The sequence below is a fragment of the Panthera tigris genome, chromosome D1, assembly GCF_018350195.1.
Source record: "Panthera tigris isolate Pti1 chromosome D1, P.tigris_Pti1_mat1.1, whole genome shotgun sequence".
Classification (NCBI taxonomy): domain Eukaryota; kingdom Metazoa; phylum Chordata; class Mammalia; order Carnivora; family Felidae; genus Panthera; species Panthera tigris.
The window spans coordinates 13,102,372-13,126,423 of NC_056669.1; the positions used below are offsets into that span (position 1 = coordinate 13,102,372).

Sequence of the window (24,052 nt, forward strand, 5' to 3'; positions counted from 1 at the left end):
GAGAGAGCGAGAGAGAGCGAGAGAGCGAGCAGTTCCGAGCCGGGGCGGCTGCATTTCCCAGCACCTACTGCCCGCGTTCGTTCTTTCGCGTCGCTGCGCCCGACCCTGGGGAGGAAGCCGGCCCGCGCCCGCCCCGGGCGTCGGTAAGAAGTCCAGAATGAGATGAAGGGATCACTTGGTAACATTAATTTTTTTTTATTAAGAAGACAGATATTTTATAGTACTTCTTTTTTTTTTCTTTTTTTTTGTAAAAATGGTATACATGAACCAATACAAAATGCGAATGGGAACATATGGATATGAAATTTCTTACACCATAACATTGTTCATGTACACCTCGAAAACAGAACTGGCCTAAAGGGAAAAATAATACGTCGGGGTGACTAAAGAACAAGCTTATTTGGCATCAATGATACATCCTTCATTATTTTATATTCCTTTAAAAAACACAGAAAACAAGTTTGTTCTTTCTTCACTCTAAAAAAAGTGATCAACCTGTACAAAGTAATACTCAACAATACATTTCAAACAGTGCACTGTATACTTAAGAAAAAATACATAAACCAATATACAACTAAAATCCATAATTTCCTGTTTTTGCTTTATTATTATTATTATTTTTTATTTTTTTTCCAATGCGTGGGGCCTACACTTTGCAATCTACCTGAGACGGAAAAACACCAATCAGAACACATGAACCTGAGACATGTCAACATCGTAAAAGCCAGAAAGTTACATCAGGAACACTGCACTACCATACACTTTTCAAAACAAAGATGGAAGTTCCCAAAAATGAGATGCCAATTTGGTGAGCAATGGTAGTTGTTTTCTTTTTCTCCCCCCCCCAAAAAGAACAACTGAAAAAAACCTTTTAACGACATGCTAAATGGTTCTCACCCTTTGATGTGGTTATACTATGGTCAGAATGGGCACTAAAGGGCTCGGGATAGAGCTGCACGTTATAAAATTCATCGAAAAAGGGATGTTCGTTGTGGCTTTTTGTCTTGGTTAAGTGCCTAGGGATGGGGGTGGGGTGGGGAGGGAAACAAAATGCTGCTCAATATGGATTTTCTTTTACATACCGGTCCGTTCCCAAAAGGCCCCCATATTGCAATGGTTCTATCAAAGGTTAAAACAAAGACAAGAAAAATCAACACACTTGCAAATAACAAAGAGTTGATACTTTTTTTTCCCCCTTAAATAAATCAGCGTTAAGTTTTTCCACATAATGTAACAATAGTAAAAATGCACCTTGCAAAATCCAAAATTACTCACTGAAAATGTTATATAATATATATTTATATATATATAGATCTCTTTTTTTGATGCCATCTTTCCATAGGGACTGTATTCTGGAGTCTGGAGCCTTACCAACACATATGGTAAGAGTTTAGTTTTCGTCCTTTGGGACTACTTCTAGATTTCCTAGACGTTTCAGTGAAAATCCCCACATTTCTTTAAAAAAAATGTAAATGGTAACTTGACTCCTCCACCTTTTCCCAAGGCTCCCCATCTAAGATATGTTCAAGGTAACTTATTTTAGTAGCTATGCACTATGGCTGCCATCATGCGAAGATCAGTAATTTTTTGGCAGATGGTTCTTAAGGCTGAGGAAAGAGGCCAAGGCTAGTGTATGAAAGGTAAAAAGATAAAAACACTCACATTTGAGTTTTGATTAAGTAACTGAAAATCCCTACATGCTGTTTTTCCACCTCTGCTCTGACCTTTCGAGAACTAGATCGACAGCAGACCAGTGTGAGAATAATACCGGCCCTTCTTCTGTACCTCCTGCCTTTGTCAAGCCAAATCTGAAGGAATGAAAGTTTCACACGGATTCGAGTTGGAAATCCCAGCATGACAAATATCTGTAATATACAGTACATGCAGGCCACATCCTACTGTCTTCCTAACTAAACACAAAGGAAAAACAAAACAAAAACCAAAACCAAAAAAAAAACCAAAAAAACCCCCGAAAAACCAAACCCTGTCCCATCCAGTCATTCACACACCACGCGGACTTGCTTTTTTCCTACAAATTAGTGAGAAGTATGGCCGATTGGGAAAGGTGGATGGAATCGTTTGAAACAGAAATAACCAGAGCAGGACTATCGTTCCCCCCCCCTCCCGACTTCCCCTCCTGTGGCAACTCAAATTTGTCCACTTATATAAAAGGAACAGACCTCACCTGCCAGGTCTGTTTAGGGCGTTGAAAAAGGAGGAGCCCCTTCCGCCCCAAACCTTTCCGGACAGTGCGGGGTCTCTATGCTGAGCCGTCTACAGACACAGAATTAAAGACAGATTCGATCTCATTGTGACACGCCTCACTTTGCAGGTAACCCTGTACAGTAATGTAGTTCCACAGCAAACAGAACATTTTCTGAATCACAGTCTACGTTTCTAGTCTTCACTGCTCTACGTATTTGAAACATGGGTAGCAGCAAAGAGTCCTCGTTGTTTGTTCACCCAAATCTTTACGACAACAGAGTAAGAATGCATTATGGACACACTAAATTCTGAACTATGAAATCTAAACTGTGCTGGTTCTCCTTTCATGAAACTGAATCTTGAACAGAAAGCAGTTACTTCAAAAAATAGACAAAAAAGGAAAGGAAAAACAACAACAAAATACGGGGGAAAAAGATTCTAAGGAATCCCAGCAGGCAAATTCCAAAATGGGAGATTTTGGGGAAAAAAAAAAAAAATCCCAAAAGTTTTGGGCAAAATAAATGTGCACAAAGGAAAAAAACAAAAAGAAAGAAACAGCAGGGAAAAAAATTTAAAAAGAGGAACGCAACGAACAAACAAAAAAACAAGGCACAGAATTTTCTGCAATCTACCCAAACTAAATCCAAGCATCCAAGTTTGACTTGGTAGGAAGAAATGAAAAATTTAAAAAACCAACCAACCAACCAAAAAAAAAAAAAAAAAGAGGTGTCAAACAGCAGAGTGTACTTTCAAAGAACATTTTTTTTTTTTTACACAGCAAATCCCAAGCCTTCCCAGTCTCGCACCTTTCCACCCATTCATAAAAAAACACACGAATTTCTCGCAAGTTCCAATATCACTGTCTCTTTATCATCTAAATAGGGCCAGTTGGACACCTCATTGAAACAAAAAGGCTGATCTAGATGAAGTACTCTTTCTTTTCTTCGGAGTTGTTCTGTCCTCCTTCTGCATTGATTATAGCTGTGTCTGCGTCTGCTGCGTCATCGGCTCCTTTGGCTTCATGAGTGAAGTATGTACCTGAAAGATGAAGGGGTAAAGCACCGTGACTGTCTGATGGCCTCTGTGTAAAGTGGTACAGAGATGGCAACTTGCTTTATGGCCATCATCAGCCGAAGTGGTGTGCAGGCAGCAGAGGGGAAAAAACAATTGGAAGAAGAGAGCGAGGTGGATGAGACAAATGGGGATCCGGGGGTTCCAAAGGCACCACTCCAACTGAACCGCTGCGATATAATTCAGCAAATGAGACATTAGAGCAGTGATTATGACCAGAGAATGTCAGCAGAAGAAGACGTGAGTGGGAGCTAGAAATGCAGAGAGCTGGAGAGCCGCTGACTAGCATAAACAGTGAAGGCCAGGACCAATGACCGGCAATGTGCGCGCACATGGTTAAGGACCAAAGCAAGGAAGAGCAATTAGCCAATTAATGAATTAGGGCCCTGACGATGTTCTACTGTCGTCTCAAATCGTTTGTTTGAGCCCCCGTCTCCTGGCTGCGCGAGTCACCGCTGCCTGTCCGTCAGGGAGGCCGCGCCGGGGCGTGTACAGGCACGTCTGACCGTCTCCTGCCCGCCCCCCTTCGGAGTGAGGGGTCCAGATCGCCAAATCACTTGATACGACAACAGGCGTGAGCAAGGCTCGGGGTCTGTCTCAGGGGACGCGTGATTCTCGCTCGTGGTGCGAGTGTAGCCTGGACCCGGATTCATGGATTCGCTAATTGGCAAGGCCACGTTGCAATGACAACACACAGAACGTTCCAAAGCTGGAGACGCTCTCATCGGCAAGTCCCAACCCTTTACGGGAAAGTTGATGGAGAAAGACAAGGCCTGCACCTCGGTATGACGTCTGGGGAGAGTTTACGCTGCCCACCTAAACCACACAGCCCCTCCTCCCGTCATATATCCTCCAAGATTCTTAAAGGGGGGAAAAAAAAGGCTGATAACGTTTGTTGTGTTTTCAGGTTTTCCTGAGTGACAAGCGTGAGCAGGCAGGTGGCCAGATGTTCCCTGCCTGCATCCCTCCTCCCTCCGCACAGGACACCCTTTGGCCCCTCGTTCTCCACAGCTGCTGAGGAGACTTGGCCCCGCTCTCTGGCCTTACCCTCCTGGCTCTACCCCACTCAACACCAAGAGGCTGGGCGTTCTCAGCCCAGCAGGCCGCCTCCGGGGCACGGGCAGAAGTACGCACAGCGCCGGGGGGGCCCCAAACGGTTTATGCTGCAGACAGGCATTGTGGGTTCTGAAGGTGGTTTCCAGTACCTTGGACATCCACTGCTGTGCTCAAGGAATCCTCCCCAAACCCCAGTCCTGTGCTCACTATGCAAGTGCCTGGAGTTGATGCTCTAGGGCGGCCCCACACGCTCACAGCACAGCACTCGAGAAAAACACCGGAGGAAGACAAGGGCCGACAGAGAAAGGGCAGAATAAATTACCAGGCGCGGGGGAGAGGGCTAGAGCAGCATGGGGCACAGAGGAGGAGCGTTGGAAAAGATGATTGCCCATCCAGGCTGCACAGTTGATACGTCTGATGATTAATGGCAATTTAAATCAATTGCACCGATGATTTAAAAAATACATATTTATGTGGCTTTTAAGGCACATCCAACCAAGGCAGGATTCTAGCCGCTGTGACCAGCTTACCCCAAGTTTGGGGCCAGGGGGACCAGAGCCCTGTCCAGCTGCTGCCCAGAAAGCAGACAGTTACGGGCACGTTCTTGGCGCGCTTGTCGTTTGGGGGTTCACACCACACCTGGCCCACCGGCCCCTATTTTTACAATTTTTGCTCTATCCCCAATTACGGACTGCAGAATAACAAATCTAGAAAGCTTTTAGAGAAAATCGAAATCAAGACGTGCCACTCATCAACTCTCAGAGTCCTAATCAGCAGCTGCTAAGATTTCTGTTTTTCTTTTCTGTTCTTTTTTTTTTTTTTTTTTTTTCTTTTTTCCTCTCTCCCAGTTTCAGGACCCGAACAGCCTATGCGGCCACGTGACCCAAACTGCCTAGCAAGGAAAACCTTGCCGAGTCCCCAGACGCAGGGGCTGTGGTGACGGGAGGCCTCCTGCCTGCCAAAGCACCTTGCTTACCTTTATGTCTGGCAAAGTAGCGCCCCAGAATGATGAGCAAGCACAGCATGGCGAACACCACCACGGCCACGACCCCGCCGATCACGGCATGATCCACCGCTCTGATGGCGCCTTCTTCACCCGCTCGAGAATCTGTCGGGATCAGAAAAGGAACAGGGATGTAGCGCTCATCGCAAGACACCAGCAGCCCTGGCCGCACTGCCTCCAGGTCAGAGGTCACCTTCCCTTACACTGGCGGAGGCAGAGAGACCGTCCAGATGGATCAAGTCACACCAAGGGAACAGACTGACCTGTCCAGTGCCGAACCGATCTGTGCTCCCCACAGGGCGAGTTCACTGTAGGCAGCAGAGAAGTGCTAGTGCGTGTGGAACCACGCTTAGGGGCCAGGCACAGAAGAAACAGTCTGCGTCCAGTCCTGGCCTGGTCTCAGCGCTCGCCCTCTCTGTGTCCGGCTGCGGGTCCTAGTAAGGAGGTGACCTAACTACTTAAGGGTTCTCGGAATGGCACCTTCGGGCGGCAACAGGAGCTGCGGAGGGGAGGCTAAGGCAGCTTTCTGCAGGTGCCCAGCGACTTATTCCCTGCTGGGCACAGGCACAGGCAACCCAGCTCTCAAGCCACAGCTGCCTGGAGATAAAACAAGGCTTAGAAGACTAAAGACAAGTGACATGCTTGCTACATTTAGGATGTATGAGGGAGTAAGCCTCAATCTAAAACCTAAAAACCTATCTCAAAACAAGACAGCCGGGAATAATTGTCCATTGCCACAGACGGGTTTTATTTTATTTATTTAACACTTCACGGTGCAATTAATTTTCCTTTATAAGCATCACTCCCTCAGGATGTCTTCTTGCGACTGAGCAACGACATGTTTGGCCGGGGAACAACTCCAAAATGAACCCAGAATGAGCTATGGCGATGCGGAATGGATGTATGGCAGTGTAAACAATTTTAATTTAGGAATGTGGCTACATCACCCCTTGCTGAAACCCTAATGGCACCCGAGATTTATAAATGTAGTAAAAAACAATTATTCTCCTGTTGATTAATACATTAACATTTTGGAGTGGAAGCTAAACCATTGTCTTTTTTTTTATTGAGTCGAGTACGACACCTCCATTAAAATGATTTACTGGCTGTACCTTACAATTTAAGCACAGCAGCAACAGAAACGGTAAAAATCTTTTAACTTTACATGATTTGTGAAGTCATATGTGAAGGATTTACCATTTAAATCTTTCAGTACAAGAAGCACATGGCCTATAAATCTGTCCCCCTTGCAGTTGCTGGACGCCCGAGAGAAATGCATTTCACCAGGAAGACGGAGAGTGCAAATTCAAGTCAATTTTTAAGAAAGATTTATCTCTGTCTCTCTCCAAAGAACAGAGCAAATCTCTGAAGCCTCCACCTCTAATAATATTTGAAGTTTATCGATCAAGTGTACAGATCCGTGACAGCTAAAGGTAATGGTGCTCTTTTGAGCCGAAACCTGATACAACGCTTTCAGCAGGAGGGCATGATTTACACTTTCTATCGATATTTCCAATTCTGCTGTGAGATTAAGTACTGAAGGATGTGGGGGAAAGAACTCGTGACTGAGGGTTCCACGAGAAATGCTTTAATTAAAAGAGTTTAAATTAAGAAAAAAATGAAGCATTTAAAGCGTTTCATTAAGTTACCTTTCGAAGGACTACCAAAAAACCCCAAAAACCCAAAAACCCCAGCCCAAACAGAAATGCCGAATCAGAGGCGGCAGCGGCCGGTCGCCCAGGACGACGGGATGATGGGAGTTTAATTGGAGAAGGGAGATGGGTTGGAGGCAGAGTGCACTGCAGCCAATTAGCCCGCTCCGTGATGTGCGAGCCCCTCCAGCAACCTGTCTAATAAGCTCGACTTGAAACGTGGTGGAGAGGAATCGCCCTCCTCGGCCCCAAGTGTTACCTACTGTGGATGCAACAGCCTCTGTGTCTTGAAAATCATTTCAACGAGGCAGAACTTGGCCACGGAAACTTTTTCTTTTCCTTTAGAGACAACAGAGCTTGTCGAAGGGGAGCACTCCCCTCCCCGGGGGGCCCCTCCAACACAGGGTACCTGCTGGGGGATATAGTGCTTCACACCCTGGAGACTCTCTCGCCCACCTGCACAGATTCGGAGTCGCTGATGGGAAGACCAGAGTTGGGAGCTGTGTTTTCCTTAGGGAGCTGTCAAAATAGGGGATCTTGTGGGAGTGAAAATGAACTAACCTCCCATTGCCATGAGCTTCAGACCTATTGAAAAATAGAGTCTTTCAACTCATTCCACAGGTCTCAGAATTGGATGGGGAAAACAAAGTGATACTAGCCATTGAGGAGAGGGGAAAGTTAGGGGTAAGAGGTGAAGAGAGGCTGAGAAGCCGTCCCATTTAGGGGAAGGCACTCTCACGTCCACTGTTAACAGGCTGTCTCCTCCGTCCCTGGCACGGGAACATTCTAGAAGCCAGAGAGACAGAGAGAGAATCTCTGCGATAAAGAAAAACAGAAAACCTCACGGGGAGGTATCTGCGGGATTAACTTCTTTCGCCAAAACTATTCATTTGGCCTTTGCTGCCCAGGAACTTAGAGCTAAATGTGCTGAGGGCTGCTTTTTTTTTCCCCCTGCACTTTGCCCACATTCAGTACCTGGGTTCTAGCGATCTTGCCCACCCTCAAGGACATACATATTTTACAGATACTTATTTATAAGGGTAATCTCTCCAGCTATCTCCTGATACTCACTTGATAAGGAAGTTTACTACCACCAGTTAATCACCAAGACATTTTTCCTGCCTTCAATTACTGCAGACGGACACAGAAGGTAACTGATGTTTAATTTACAGGGAACACTGAGGTGTGTGAGCCCCTCACGGCCTCTGTCCACCCCGCCCCACCCCGGGTTCACCGGCACCTGCCACGGCTTGGCGTCCTCCGTGAAGAGCGGAGCCCTTTCCTGCCTCCGTGCACTCCCACCTTCCGTTGCCCTGCGTGGGGTGGGCGGGAGGGTTTTCATAGTGCTGTCGATTGGCTCGAGGTGGTGGGGGAGCAGGGTGAAGGCTGGTTACCTTCTACCAGCGCAGGACTGCCTGCACCTGTGTGCCCGTGCCTCGCTCAAGGCCGGGAGCAAGGGCACGAGTTGTTACACAAAGAGGCAGTGGGCAAACGGAGGGAGTGGGGGGGGGAGGGGTGGTGGGGAGGAACGACTGGCGTGGGCAGGGAGCATCAACCACCACAAGGATCACAGCTCTAACAAAGTCCGTCAGCGGCCCAGCCTTTCCTGTCCTGCTCCTGAAGGAACAGCTCTGCCTATGCCTGAGAAATGACTTCTCAGTGGAACACTTGGGAGAGTATCTGTCACCATCATCCAAAGATCCTGCTCCTCTTGGGGTGCAGATCTTTTCACTCTGGTTCTATGAGCTTTCCTGGGGTGGGGGGGGTGCATCTCCAGATTTTCGGTTCCTTTTCTGAATCGGGCAGAGAAGGGAATCAAAGAACAAGACTCCACGGACGCCTCCAGCTCCTACACTGAAAAGGAAACGTGAGTGTGGAAAGCACTTATAAACACGCCCGGTACTCGGGCGAATGGACAGGTCTTGGGTTTAGAAGGTAACGTTTCCTTGTTAAGAAACGAAGCAACAGGTGTTACTAGGAGCGCTCGTATTTCCGGGACTAAGCTTTGTCCCCATCATCCTGGAGGAGGAGCCATGTTGCTCCTGGTGTCAAGGTTATTCCAGCCCTGAACCGAGTGTGTTCGGGGGAAGAATGTCGCCCCAATCCTTTCACGTGTGAGGCCAAGTAACTTTGGCCTAGTCGTCCCATAGCTCTGGATTTTAGGTATGCCCTGTCAACGCAGGGAAGAGAAGAGGTTTTGCGGGCCCTCTCCTTCCGGCCTGTACTGTCCCCTCCTGCAGGCCCGTCTATGGCTCTAAGTGTGACACGAGAGTCTCTTTAAGGACAGATCCGTCATGAGCTGTTTAGTATTCGTGAGCTGGCTTTTCTTTTGGCAAAAAGCTGGGACGACTTGGCTCCAGGTGAGAGTTTACAAGCTGCCTGCGGAATGTTAAGTCGGCCACTACTGCTTGGGTCACAGCGTAGGCCACCCTGGGCTCGCATTAGCATCTTAGAAACCGTGAGGACAAAAACATTTCAAAGAAACTCCCAAGAGTGATGCCCCAAGAGCTCGGATTTCTTTACCTTGGGCCAGGTGGCCTGGCCCGCTCCATTCCTCATGGGCAACATAAAGGCAGTGCTCTAAAGGCGGTGGTCTGCCGAGAAAAGTGATTGCCAGCGAGGAATTTCAGTCCCCCCACCCCCCGCGCTGCAGGGGACTCCTTTTTCTCCACTTGCTTTCCTTCCTTAAATTATTTGCCAGAGCTGTCCTTAATGCAGCCCTCGGGAGTCACGCTGCCTGTGCTAAAACAGGGCCCTGCGACACATCTCGGTTTCTATGGCTACTTCGCCACCTGGCATGGGACGCCTCACAGAAGCTGCCAAGAGAATGCCTTCGCCGTGGATCCGTGATAAGCCTAGAAGGCTCCGCTGCCAGGGGCGGGGATTCATGGACAGCCAGGGAATGGCCAGTATGTCCTAGACAAGCTCCTGGCAGACAGGGACTCTGGCAGAGGACGTCACTGAGCAGAATGCTCGCTGCAGCACCACTGCTCACCTTGCAGCCCGGGGCTGGTCTCCTTGCCAAAAAGGACACCCAGTCTCCTCCCTCTGACGAGCCGAAGTCTGATCCAGTTAACACGTAACACACAGTTAATACTACGGCAGGGGACCGCTACCCGGTGTTGGCGATCCCTTCACATTTCCTAACATCCCCGGCTCAGGCTGGCTGGCACATTTAAAACCTTGGGGAGTGTGGAATATGCCTCTTCAACGCACATTTTTATTCTTCCCCATACCTCACAGGCTACCTTAGGGCTCACCTTAAAAATTAACGTTTAAAACACGGAGGAGGTTCTGATGATACTGGTCTTCCTGCTTCTATTGGACAATTCCTATGTTGGACCTTCTCCCGTTTCCCCATCTAATGAATGACTGGGGGGAAAAGTTAGGATTCTTGACTTCTTACAACAGTTCTGTTACGTGGTTTAGTTTGAGACTTTTTTTTCCTGGGCTGAGGTCTTCCCGGACAAGTCAGTTTAAGTAAAAACACTTGCAATCGTGTTTATAATGGAAACGTCGCCTCCAGCTTCCTGGGACCCTAGGGATTAGTCTACCTCAGAGGCCTCTTCGTGACCGTGATGTCATGTGCTCCTTCCTGCCAGGAAGACATTTTAAAAAAGCCTGATGGTGGCTTTTCCAAATCTGAGGCAAAACCAAAATCTGAGGTCACAGACAAAACCAAAGCAAAGCAAACCCAACCCTGGTGCCTTCTGAAAAAATGGAGCTGCTCATTCCCATCACCTATGGTAGCTCCCTTCGTGGCAACAAAAATAAGTGTGCATTTGAAAGAGCACAACTTTATTACTGAAGGGGAACAAACTGAATGGCACGCGCTGACAAAATGCCACATTATTTGCTAATCCTAATATGTTATTCTTCCTTAAGATTTGCTTTCCTCAGCACCAATTCAATTATAGATGCTACAAATCCTTCTGACATTTAATTCCCTCTTGTCAGAGAGTAGTAAATGTATACAGTACATGCACAGCTTTCCCATTAAGATGTTAATATATATTGGAGCACACTAGCCTCTATGCAACATAACCTTTCTTTTCTGTCTTCTTAGAAAGCAGAAGGGGAGGAATCAGCGTAAGGCAAGAAAACAGTGAAGATCCCATAGCGCATCCCAGGCAGCCGGCACTACCCTTCACCTGCATTTAATTCTAGCAATGGAACTGCAGCTGCACTAACATTTCAAAGACACGGTGTGAAGCTACTTAAAGGAAAACTGTGGCCTGCGTCCTCCCCTGTCACCCAGAGCTCAGGATGCGTTCATTGAAATTAGAAGTACTGCTCCCAGGCTTTGGCTGTACATCGTCACTACCCAGTGATCAGGACTCAGGCTCTCCTAGGTTGTCTTGCCTAGACGATCCTCCAGGAACAGGCCCACACAGGAGACGCAGAAGAGTGAGGATCTCATCTCCTGCACAGCCCACTGGAGTGCGCTGGGCCTGCTGTTGGGTCTGGGGTACAAGTGGGGCTCTGTTACTTGTCTCCGTGATTTCAGGCGGGTCGATCAGGCCCTATGAGCCATCGAGCACAACCAGACACTTCACGGGGCTGTTCTGAGAGGCCAGTGTATTGCTGAATATGAAAGTGCCTCTCTGGGCCAGGGCCTGGCATATCATAGGTACTCAGCAAGTGTCTGTCAGATTTAAATCTGCTATATTGAAGCCCAAAGAGAGCGTTATCCCAGTTCTTTTAATATTACTGACTCAAGGCAAATACTTATCAAGGCTTTGGGGGAAGGGCTGTCCGCACACTCAGCACTGCTCTCAGATGGTAAGATGCCCCATAAACACTTGCTGAGTTGACCAAGCCCTCTTCCATTTTTGCAGAATGGCACACAGTGTGACTGATGGCCTAGCTGTCCTGTGTGGTTAAGGCTGAAGGCCACCTGGGCCAGGTCATGATTCAGGTGTACCATCGGAGTATGAGGATTTTAAATATTTGCTGTCAGCTAAATATGAGAACAAGTATTTTTTAGGTTGATTTTTCTCCCATCTCAAGTAACTTGATTTAGTTAATTTATCCAACACTAGAAATGCCTTAATGAACAGGAGGGGATCCTCCCCAAACATCCAGTGTCCCCAGAGACCAAGAGGCACACTCATGAGTCCGCCCCGCTCACCTCATAATAAGCACTTAGAAGTATGAGTGCCTTTTCCATTTTAAGCAACAGGAAGGCACAGAAGATGAAACCAGAGTTTTCCTTAAAAGAGTATACATCTGATAAAGGGGACAGTCATAAACTACTTCAAAACATACATTTCCCACTAGAATCTCTCTCTGGAGAAAGATGCTTCTGTGGACCTCAGGCATTTGGGGGTGTGTGGAGGATGGATTAATGAATATGGTGAAGTCACCCCAAAGCAGTGTCCAACCTGTAGAACTGGAATTCACATTTTGTGTTGTAACCTGGTGACTGGCTAGTTTGGAGAAAATGTTCCTATTTGATGGCCTCCTTCCTCCCCATGAGGGAAACAGTAGCATGTTGGATTATGGGAAGATCAGCAATCTGATGACCTTCAAACCTACATTGTGGGAAAGCCATGGACAAGCTGCCACGGACCCAATACGATTGTTTTAGCCTCCTGCCTTGTATTAAACACAATTTTAAAAATAAGGAGCTCTATATGTTTTAACCTTTGTGACCCAAAACTTCCCTATGGCCTAGAGAACCATCTCGGTGGGAAATAGATCCCATAATTTTGGACACTCGATGCGACATCGGCACCGAAATCATCTGAGTTTAAGGACTTCTTTGAAGGAGAAAGAGCCTGACTGGATGCTGGAAGAGATCTTTCCAGGTCACTCAGCATGTGGTTCTACCCCTGATGGGCCACAGAGAGCCCGACTTTTCCCTCCTCGTTCTCTGGACCCCTGCATTAAACTGAAAGGGGTCCAAGAGGAAAAAGACTGTCATGAAGACATCATAATAAGGGAAGGGTGGATTTCACAGGGGAAGGAGAGCTGCTCTAAAACTAAAGTCTCCATTTCCTGCAGAGGTCAGAAGACCCATTTGTTCAAATTCTGACCCTGCCCCTTGAGTAAATCACTTAACTTTCGGAGCTCTCGCTTCCTCGTTTGCAAACTGAGACTAACAACCCTTCTTTGACGATTCTCCTAGGATTCTCCTGAAAATCCTCTCATGGCTGGCTCACTCTCTCTGTCCCCATGGCCTTCCATGGTGAGCTTATGTTCTAAGCTAGCCTCCACCTCCTCCTAGCCTCAGTCACTCACTCCCAGTGTACCCATGTTTATTTCTTCCACAGCATTCGTCACTGTCTGCCATCATCTTGTGCTGTGAGCCTGGCTGCCCCCCTAGAATGTCGCTGTAAGAGCAGGGGTCTGTGCTGTGAGATCCCCAGCAGCTCCAGCTCCTGGTTGGTCTTGTTTACCACTGCATGCCTGGTGCCCTGCCCAGAGCCTAGCAGACGGAGAAGCTCGAACAGTTGTGCTGAACAAAGAGCAGGTGAGATATGTGGAAGTTTTCTGAGCTGGAAAGGACTGGATAAATACAGGCTAACTACTACACCTTAGATTTATGGGGCCATACCTTGAATTTGTCTATACAGCCCAGCTAGTTTTTCTTTACCATCATCATTATTGCTAGTCTACCACAGAGATGAAATCGCCTGTTTGCCAAATCTGGGCCATAGCTTAGGTGGAGGCAAGGAAGGAAAGACACCCCCCCCTCCCAATGTTATGTCTGTTGAGTTTTTCACACACATTTCAAGCAAGTTCAGCCAACTTTGAGGACACTCACAATGACCAGATGGTCCTATATCCTATCTCAGAACTGATCATCTGGACTCAAGGCCTTTAGGTGCTTCCATTAGCTAAATTTAGACTGTATTTCGAGCCCATGTTTCCTTCAGAATCCTTTTAGGGGACACCTAGGGTCTTCCATAATGCCTGGCACGGATTATCAGGGCCATTTAGAGACTTCCTTGCACCCACACTTTTCTACCGATCGTGAGGGAGATGTGGGATTTTTCTAGATCACTTTCTCATTTGCAGGGCAAGAGTTGAAAACATGTTTTGGGGAAGCATGGCAGCTCTGGAATTTCTTGTCGGGGCCTCTGCTTCAAAAGCAGAAGACTGATGGATTGCTCTAACAGTGCCAGAGGGTCATTCCCTGGAACACCGTCTATTTACCAATGCACTCCACTAAACAGTCCCCAAAGACCCTTCCAGTGCTGAAAGGAGGGAGGCCGTGCAGACATTTTTTAAAAGTTTTAAAATAAAATAGAAGGATAAATATGCTTAAAGCTATTCTATTCCACATGGGTGGCAATAACCACCAGCTGTCACCGGGAAACAGCAGATGTAATTGATAAAACAATGGAAAACTCGTGTGGATCCATCGTCAATAAAGTTAACACCCAAAAAGGTAAATGAAAGGGTTCAAGGTGGGACTGGATAAGCTCCCCAGGCCTGCCAATAACTAAATCACTGAGCTACACACAGGCATAATTTTTTACTGCAGGTTAAAGAGGAGGACCAGGTGGGCAACTTGCTGTGCTGGGTGAGGATGGAAAACGGTATGTTGCTCACGAAATTGTCCTTGGTTGAGGTAGCGGTGGTGGATGGGGGAGGTGGGCAGAAGACAGACCATCATTATTTCTCAGGAAATGCAGGATAGAGCATTTATCCATAATAAGGCAAGGATGGAATTTCTCCCCAGATGGAACAGGGGATGGGTGGTAATATTATTCATTACCACAGTTTAGCATTAAATGCGCAACACCTACTCTCATTTATTGATGGACTGGTTAAGACGGGTGTTAACCTGTTTGTCTTGTATTATAATTGAATTCAGTCTCTAGGCTACAGAAATTTGAGAAGTTCATCCTTTCTCAATCAATATGCTCCCCTTCAGTGACCCATTTCAAGACAGCTTCATAAAAAATAATGTATTTTGTTTTAATAAATTTAAACACAATGACAGCTGCTCAGTTTTTATTGGTTGTTTTTTTTTTTTCCCTTCAGATGTCTCTTTGCTGCCGAGGGAAGCCAAGCTCACAATCAATAGTAATTGATTAATCAGCATCCCCTTTGAACAAAGGTGCTAATCAGTTTTTGATTAGTTCATCAAACCAGATGCAAAGGCAGCCCAAGCCCGGCCTGATAGATCATCAGTGTTCTACATGACTTATGGGTCCTGGGCAACACAGGACTGCAGTGTTCCTGGAGGGGGCGGGGGAGGGGGCACGTAAGTATTAATTTAACCAAATTATTAGGAGCACAAACAGTTGTTGGTTTATTGCTCCTGACTCTGGGTGATTGATAGAGCTGCAGCAAGGCCACATCTGACTCGGTGCAGAGCTGAGAGAGACCCAGAGTATTTCCGCAATTGATGATGCTTGAGGAAGGGGTAGATGGCGGAGTTAGTCCCATTTTCCTAAAGAAAAGAAAAATTACTTCTGCATATCTCAGTGACCTTCATCTGATAACAGGCCAAGAGGGATCAGGCCAATGAGAACTCCGTCCTCTTTTAGGGTCCTTGAGAAGTTCCAATCGCCAGGGCCACTGTGTCAAAGAGCTGTTTTATTTAGGGTCAGGACATGAACTGAGAGCGCATTGCTTACAACCAGCATTACATTCTATGTAAGGAGAAGGACTTAGCTCTCAAAATCGGGCTAATGTTTTTGCAACTTCTCTAAATACACCGCCAATAAGAGGCAAACATGAAACACTCCCTTGATGGGCTGGCTATCTTTCTAATCTTCTACTTATTTATCTGAATTCATTGGGACTGGGAACTTATTCATCCAACGAGTATCAATCGAGTGCCTACTACACGACAGGCATACAGCAGTGAACAAAACCAAAACGGCCTCCCGGAGCTTCCATTCTGTGGAAAAACCCGACAGCGAAGCTCACACTGGGACATGGTACATAGAAAAATAAAGGCATCCTCCCCTTTTTAAAGTTTGACAGAAGCACATAGGAGGCAATAAATCTGCATTTTGAGAGAGATTAGTGACTCTATCTTATTTTCTCACTGGGGGAAACCTGTCGTCAAGGACTGCTGCCACCTTAACAACCAACTATTCAAGGGCGCTCAAGTGAAATCTCTTCAGGAAGGAGAAATATGGAACCCTCCCAAAGGCTGGAGTAAGGGTCCACACACAGTCCTACGTCTTGGTTCCTCTATCACAGTAATAAGGAACTGGCCTTCCTTATTGACTTATTAAGAATTGACTGATCAAAATGTTTAAGAAGCTCTAGCTGGTCGGCACTGAAATCCCAGAGCATCATGGCATCTCATATAATTGTTTAGCTCTGACCATTTTGAATCTCCTTGCCACCACCCCCCCTCCTTTTTAGGATATGCTTCTTATTCTGGATTAGTAACACCTAAATCCCTGAATCAAGCATGAAACCTACTTTTGCAAGAGCTCAGTGTGCTGTGAAAAAGGTCTGAGGTGGATAATTAGTTTACATCATGGTGTGTGACAAAACAATTGCCCCCCTTCCTCCCGCCCCCCCACCCCATGCTTCTAAGATAGCTATGACATGGTTTTCTAGTCCATTCTACAGAAGCAGATGGTCAACATGAGCTTTTTCTTTTTTAAATAAAGATCTTCTCTCATAATCCAACATCCTGAAACTGCTTTGTGATGCAAAAAAATTTCTCTGGAACCATTCTACATCTAGAACATGAAAAATTATTTTAAGCCACTGAACACAGAGTGGCTTCAGTGCGATCCCCAAGATGACCTGACCTTCCTTACATTAACGCCGTCAGTCCCAATCCGAAATAGATGCCCCTAGCACAGGGAAGAACGGGACGTGGGGAGGAAGAAAGCGTTAATAAAAATTTGTTTTCCTTCTGTCTCAAAATCCACAATTGCTAATTAAGTGCTCAGGGAACCAAATGGGCATTTTGCAGGCTGGGACAGAGCGCCCACAGGTTGGACACCGCAGCGCCTTACCTAGTGACTAGCCCTTACCTGAGAGGTCCTCACTGTCCAGCTCTTCTGCGGAATTGGGCAACTGAGTAAGGCCTTACAAGTAAAAACAAATCGTTTTTCTTTCCATTCCTCAAGGGACATAAACAAAACACTTAAGAACTGAGGATGAATTTCTTAAAAAACATGAGCCAAATCTCTTGCTCTCTCTCTCTCTCTCTTTTTTTTTGGATAGCTTGAATGCATTAATCCAGAAGTACATTTCTCCAATCGTTTCATTTTGTTATTGATACACAATCAAGGCAGAAAGATTCCTCAGTCTCCACTTTCAAAGCACATGAAACATGAAGATGAATGTTTAAAATCACTCGTTCATAACAGCGTGCAGAATGAAAAAATAAAGGCTGATTGTTAGCTGTCGATGCTCTGACACAGCTCTTAAAATACAAATATATTTAGATGTTACATACTGATGTATGTAAGTTTGATTTCACATTTTACCATAAATTGAAATCCTTTGCCAATACTGACAAATACATTTCGTTATCAATTTATGACAATCTTGGATCGCTTATTTCAAAATGGTACAGCATCTGCTGACTACAGATTGCAGGTTGTGTCTTCATCAGAAAATCTGATTTCGCAAAATGACTTCTTAAAAAGGAGAATTAAAAAAAAAAAAATCAGTGGTTCTCCCGAAAAATAAAACCCTCAAAGCTGAGAAAGCAGTCAGGTCAGGAGATAATCGGGCGGGGGGCTTGCAAGGCCTCTACGAAGCCACCACCAGCGGTGGCCGGCTGTGACAGCTCTCAGCCAGCTCTGATCTGAATTAAAGGAGGGGAAGAAGGAGGTAGATAAACAACAGGAGGCTCAGCTGGGGGACAGATTCCATTTTCTCATGCTTTACTTATGCTCCTTTAATAAAATGTTCACCGCCACCAAATGTTAGACAATCAAGGAGGCCTCTGCTCGTTCCTTAACGTTCTGTTCAAAGTCCTGTCCGGTCGCTGCGGATCCTCTACTTTGCTAGTACTCGTCTAATTTGTCGTTTTGCAAGACTCTGTGTGGACCTATAAAGCTGCAAGGACTTTGGGGAGAGCAGCGGGTCTTTATTTTTCACCTTTCCCTTCTCTTAGAGCCAAGCACAGAGTATACTCTCAGCAAGCATTTGCTGAATGAATGACGTGGGAGTAATGCTCAGTGAACTACCAGCCAGAGCATGAAACAAACGCTCTGGAAACCGGCAACGTCAAACTGATCGTGCTATTTAAAAACAAAACAAAACGAAACAAGGAACAAAAAACAGAAAACAAAAAACCGAAGTAACAGAAACAATCAAGTAGAAATGGTCAGTAAAAGTTTGGATTTTGTAGGTTGTTTTATAAAGCAGTCAAATGAATATTGATGGCTAGGCTGGTGCCATGAAAGGAAGCCATCATATCAGGTCTTGAAGAAGAATTTCCATTATGAACCTTGGGTGCCAATATTCAAGGGCAGGTGCCAATTAGAAATGGGAGGGTTCGAGCCCACGGATGGTTCCCAAACTATGGATTCGGGCAACAAAAGGCAAAGCAGTGAGTAATGCAATCAATTATAGAGGCAAGTGAGCAGGGAGGCTATCCATTTGTTCTGAAATCTGATTGGCTGAAAGTGTTCCTGTTGCTAATTGGCTTTATCCATTGTATAAAGACTGATGAATACAATTATTTGAATAATTGTTATAAATGGGCAACATAAAGTACTTCTCTGTAGTTAATTATGAATTTGCAGTTCTCAGAAGGCTAATCCCTCACTTCTACGTGGCCCAACGAATATCAAAGCTTTCTATATACGTGCTTGGCACCCACTGAACCATATTAAACAAGGATGTTTCAAGTAGGCAGCTTTATTGCTGAATGCTTGCTTCCTTGGGGAGGGCATTAGAAAGCTAATTTTAAAAAATAAAGACAAATATGTTTATGAAATATCATTGATATGCAAAGTTTCCCATTAAAAAGCAACAGACAGTTGATATACACCTCATTAAAGATGAAACTGTCATTTTTAATGGCATAAATTTTAAAATATACCAAATCATCTGGAATCCACTGCTCAGATTACATCCGAAAGTGGGAAGCCATTTAGGTTAGTGGCGTTAAATTTGTTTTTGCAATACTGTTGTATTTTATGAATCTATAGTGCTCTGCCATAGTTGGATAATTTTTGAATAAATAGAACTGGAAGAGTTTACTGAAGCACTGAGTATATACGTGAGGACGAGCAAAATTTACCTCCTAAAATTGCTTTGACTTAGGCAGTCAGTCCTCTTTCATGTTAAAAATTACACACCTCTTCTTAAAGAAACGACGATGCGTTTCGTGAAACAGACAATATTCTTCAAAAGGAAACTTCACAAATTAACAACATGTGGGGAATCACTTCTTGGGTTTTTCTCTTTAAACTCCCGTATCATTTGTTAAAGCCCTTACCTTGTCATTTCTAATTAAAATGTATCCAATACATTTCTTTAAACTTTGTTAAACAAATGAAAGGTTTAACTTTTGATCTATATGGAATTTTTTTTTTTGAGCAATTAATTCCGAGTAATTCATACATGCTAATTTCATGTCTGCACTGTCGGGGTCTCTTCTGTGGAGACGTGTTTTCCCTCTTCATGGTCTATAAGGTGCTGCACATACCCGAGCCTCCTTAGCGTCCCTCTGCACGTGTTCCTTACTCCTCCTTTTTAGCAGACATCACTGGCTTCTAAAAGTGGTATAATGTGGCAATCTTTAACCAGGTGAAGGAAAACCTCAAACATTAGAAACAGCAAGAGATCCTGGAGATATTTAAATAAAGTCAAGGTCAGAGTCAAGCAAAATTTAAATGCTTGTGGGTTCAGTTCATTAGGGTTTCATTTTTTTTTTTTTTCAGATAATGTCATAAAAGAATGATCAAAGAAAACCTGAAGGAAACAAAACCGTAGCCCACTGGCTCCAGTACCATTCCCAGTATGAAAAAGTAGGCGATGGTCTCTTTCTTACCTAAGCGGCAGACATCTGATCACTTGGCCATATTATGGAAACTGTTACTTCCATCACCAGCCATAAGAGTTCAGACGCCCCCGGTAGTTTTAATCTAAAAGCTCAGTCATCCTGTTCTTCCTGCTTTGTCAGCTTTTGTGGAGAGTTTGTCCCTTCTTCCCATTGGCAGAAATTTGGTTCACGCCGTTAAACAGTAGCACATTGTTTCCAAACTGCATATCAAGGCTGAAACACAATCTTCAGGTCCTGCAGCCATTCGTAAACCTCTTTAGCTTTGTTCTTGAGTAGAACGTACAATGTCTGCAGAGTCCCTTGACTGAATGACAGCCTTTGAATGCCACTGTTGCGTACTCGTACAGAGAGATGTGCAGAGAGGTGCATACACAGAAATGGTGGACATAGAGGTTGTAATAATGCGCACTGCTGGCTATTTTTCTTTAAAACGGGCTTCGGAATTTCCCCACAATTGAATAGAAAGCAATATGAGAGTTTCAAGTGCTTTTAGGATTCTCTCAAGGCTTGCACTACTAAAGAAATAAGTCAGGGAAAGGGTGATTCAGGGGGTGCTTTCCTGAGGGCAGCGGACTAGGGTAGGAGCATGTGTATCTAGCACAGGCCAAAGATTTTGAAACCAAAACTGAAAGTGAAAAATGACTTCAGAGGGGTTCCTGGTTTGAGTCTTACCATAATTACGTACTGAATTAAAGACTGCTGAAAAACTTATCTGGGATATATCAATTCATGAGATCACCAGCCTCTGATATGTCAAGAGGTGGAAAGCGAAAGGACAGGCAGACTAGAAAATAATAAAACAGGGAGGAGAGAGAGGGGAGAGAGAAAGGGAGAGAGACAAAGAGGAGAGAGAGCGAGAGAGAGAGAGAGAGAGAGGACCTCAAACCCAGAGGAAGCCAGCTCACTGCAGTGCAGCAAAAGCACAAGCACTATTCCAGACCATGGACATGCTGTCACCCAGAACCTCACACAGGGGAGGTGGGTGGGGGAAGGGAGAGGGTACACGCAGGGCTGAAAAAGAACAAGGCACAAGACACTTACAGAGAAGCGCCCACATTTGAACAAACAAAAACCATCACACGCACCCACACATCAATAATCATAAGAACGACGACACCATCCGTGCTTTGAGTCACTCATGCATTTCTGCCATCAATTTCAGACCATGTGGTACCAGGATTTGGCAGAGTGTGTTTTTTTTTTTGTTTGTTTGTTTGTTTTTTTGTTTTTTTGCATTGCTTAACATGCACACATAACACAGGATTCTTCCTGTCCAGGCCTTAAGGATGAGCTCCAAAAACACAAATGCTCAAGATCCTTATTCAAAGAAAATCCCTTTGGTCACCCTAGTCTAAAAATCCCATTCTTATACTCGCTTTTATCTTTACCATCAATTAGATCCTTAAAAAACACATTGTGACTGATTGTTGTTTGGTTTCTTTTTGGAGAAAATCCATTTGATTTTGAATCATGCCCATGCACTTCTAACCTTCCAATACATGCTTATTCCAATCAGATATTGGTAAGAACAAATGGTCAACATACATAAACAACTGGTATACTTCATACATACTCTAGCAACACAAGCTTGAATAAAGTATTTTCATGAGTCTTCAAAGGGAAAGATTTTTGGAAATGATTTTTTCCCCCATTTTATAAAAGAAAAGAGAAATATAGAAAGAGCTCCAGTATGGAGATTTTTAAGACAAATCAAGTGGCCACGACTGGCTGACCTAATACGTCTTGTCATTTAAGTTGCCAAGTTCTCAGACCATGACATTTTTCTAGGCCCGGATCTCTATCGTGAACATCTCAAGGTTACTCTCAAGTGAATCGAAATCAAATGGTTGCTGTACTGAAGAAGTTGGGTTTTAGCCACAAGGCACTCAATTACAGTCAGTTCCAGATCTTTATCTCTCTGGAAACCTGGTCCCCTTGCTTTGTAGTTTCCATCGTATTCTACCCCCGTTGACGACTAACCTGAAGATGGGTCTTCCCTCCGCCAAGTAAAATTCTAGATATTACTGTTGCTTTCATTACAGCTTCTTGCGGTAGACTGGAGGGTATGCTGTTCGAGATGGTGGTAGGACCTCTTGGTGAGGATGCTGTCAGGACTTTAGACAAGTCAGGAGAATGTGTTTATAAATGTATCAAACAGGGACCAACCTGGGCTATCACTTCTCTCCTTCTGCCGTTAAGGAACTGTGTGTGTGTGTGTGCGTGTGTGTGGCCATTGTTTTTTTTTCTCCCCAAGATTTCTTGGCTCTAGGTTGTTTCCCATGTACTGCCAGCCAGTGAACAACATCCTACTGGTGTATTGCTGGCTTGAACACTGTCCTTGAACTAATAAGGCAGTGGTTGCTTCTCTGTTTCCTGCCACAGGAATGCTATAAAGTCTTATTCCAAGTGTCTCTTTGTTATACCACAAAAAGAAATCACCATCACTTTCTTTCTAGACAGAAAGACCTCATCAAAAACCGTGCCCTAGACCAAGACTGGCCCCTAAGCTAACTTCTCATTTTTCAGGTCAGGGAACAGATTTCCTACTTGGAATACCTCACCCGACTCCAAGACCTACATCCATTAGATTCACATAAGTACACAGGTTTTATTGAAGGGACCTAGCAAATAGAACTCTGGAGTCTTAGGAGATAAATGATCAATATTTCTTCAAAGATCTCACACAATTCCAGAATCTCATGGTTACATTTGACCCTGGAGTCAATTATAGGAAGCTCAGAACTTAAAGCATCTTAAAAAGAATAGAACAAAATCTCTTGAACGACATTAAAATAGCCTTAAAGCTCTGAGACTAATCGATAACAGTCAGGAAGTGCTCAATTAATGACGAAACCTACAAATAACCAAGCTTAATGGAGCACAGTGCCTGAGCCGTAGCAAGCACTATGGGGCATTACCTTAGAAAGTGGGAGCTTTATACCTAACTGACTTCTCCCGATTGTCAGTGTAACTGGCCCTTTAATTTTTCCCTTTGTGCCAACGACAGGAGAGGGCCAGGTGAGGTGGGCAGGGAGACGGGAGGGATTTACTGCTCTTCATACCTAAGTTCATTCTGCTTTCTTGGGATTCCTCGTCACAAAGCACAAATACGGGGGCAATGTGCCAAGCGTCAAGGCCTGACCTTCAGGGACAGCTCACCCAGGACAGGTTTTGCTTAGAGATTTCCAACTGACAAGTCCTCAAACGTAGGTCTGTTTTAAGGAAGTCAGTCTGCGCTAGAAAGAGATGCTTTGCTAAAGGTGCATGAACAGTAAAGTGTTGGCTGATCACCTCTAGGCACTTAAACGATGCGTCCCAACACTGTACAACATGCAAAGTGATTTAAATAGGCCCTTTACCAAAAAATTCCCTGGAACTCAATTATTAAAATTCTGCCCAATTTTTAACTAACGTATCTTTCTCTAAGCACAACATCACCAGGGTTGAGAGTTAAGAAATAAAGTCATATACAGATGAAACATAATTCTAATTTTCTGACTGAAGAGACACAGAAAAGTTAATGAACTTATTCCAACCTTGTAAGGTAGGATGAAGTTGTGAAAAGGATAGCCCGGTGGCCTTTTTTTTTTTTTTTTTTAAACCACTTTTTGGTTAAAACCTTAACCAACTTTTTAGTATTTTGCCTACAAGCTGCCTGTACACAAATGATTTTGTCGAGTCCTACTTAATGCTGCTAAAACTTATATATGGTGTCATTCTTGGTCCGGAGAGGGATCCTGCCAAATGCTGGTGTAAATAGCGTAAACCTTCACGCACGCATAGAGATTGAGAGCGAACTGGCACTGGTTTGCAGAGGCAAACGGGATTGGGAACATAATTAAGAGAAGAGTGATGACCTCATGAATTTAAATGGGACTCTTCTGTTCTCACCTGTCCTTCAGCCTCAACTAGTAAGGGATCCGAACGACCCCTCTTCCAAGTGTACCTGGGATTCTAGCCTATAAATGAAGAAAGCAATTGGGTCTTTAAACCAGAGGCTGTGATTTTCAGGCAAGTATTTGTTTTTGGAGTCCCTTGTATTTTGGTGTCTGCCTGGAGTTCTATCAACAAGGGCCATGACCTGCGTCCCAGCCAGTGAGGCGGCTACCT

The 24,052-nt window shown here is 44.9% G+C and overlaps 1 protein-coding gene across 5 annotated transcripts in view; it reads right to left on the bottom strand.

Moving 5' to 3' along the window:
• Window positions 1-355: 355 nt before the first annotated feature.
• The window catches only part of CADM1 (cell adhesion molecule 1), a 329,180-nt gene continuing 305,483 nt past the window's right edge, over window positions 356-24,052 (bottom strand). For 3 of the 5 annotated variants that reach the window (XM_042959431.1, XM_042959430.1, XM_042959428.1), the window contains 2 exons: window positions 5,309-5,440; window positions 356-3,243 (listed from right to left, as the gene is read on the bottom strand). In XM_042959431.1, coding sequence (XP_042815365.1) covers window positions 3,125-3,243; window positions 5,309-5,440 — 251 coding nt within the window. In that variant the 3' untranslated portion in view covers window positions 356-3,124. Of the gene's footprint in view, window positions 3,244-5,308; window positions 5,441-16,949; window positions 17,004-24,052 lie in introns of all 5 variants that reach the window. The other 2 variants (XM_042959429.1, XM_007080441.3) reach the window with 1 other exon arrangement.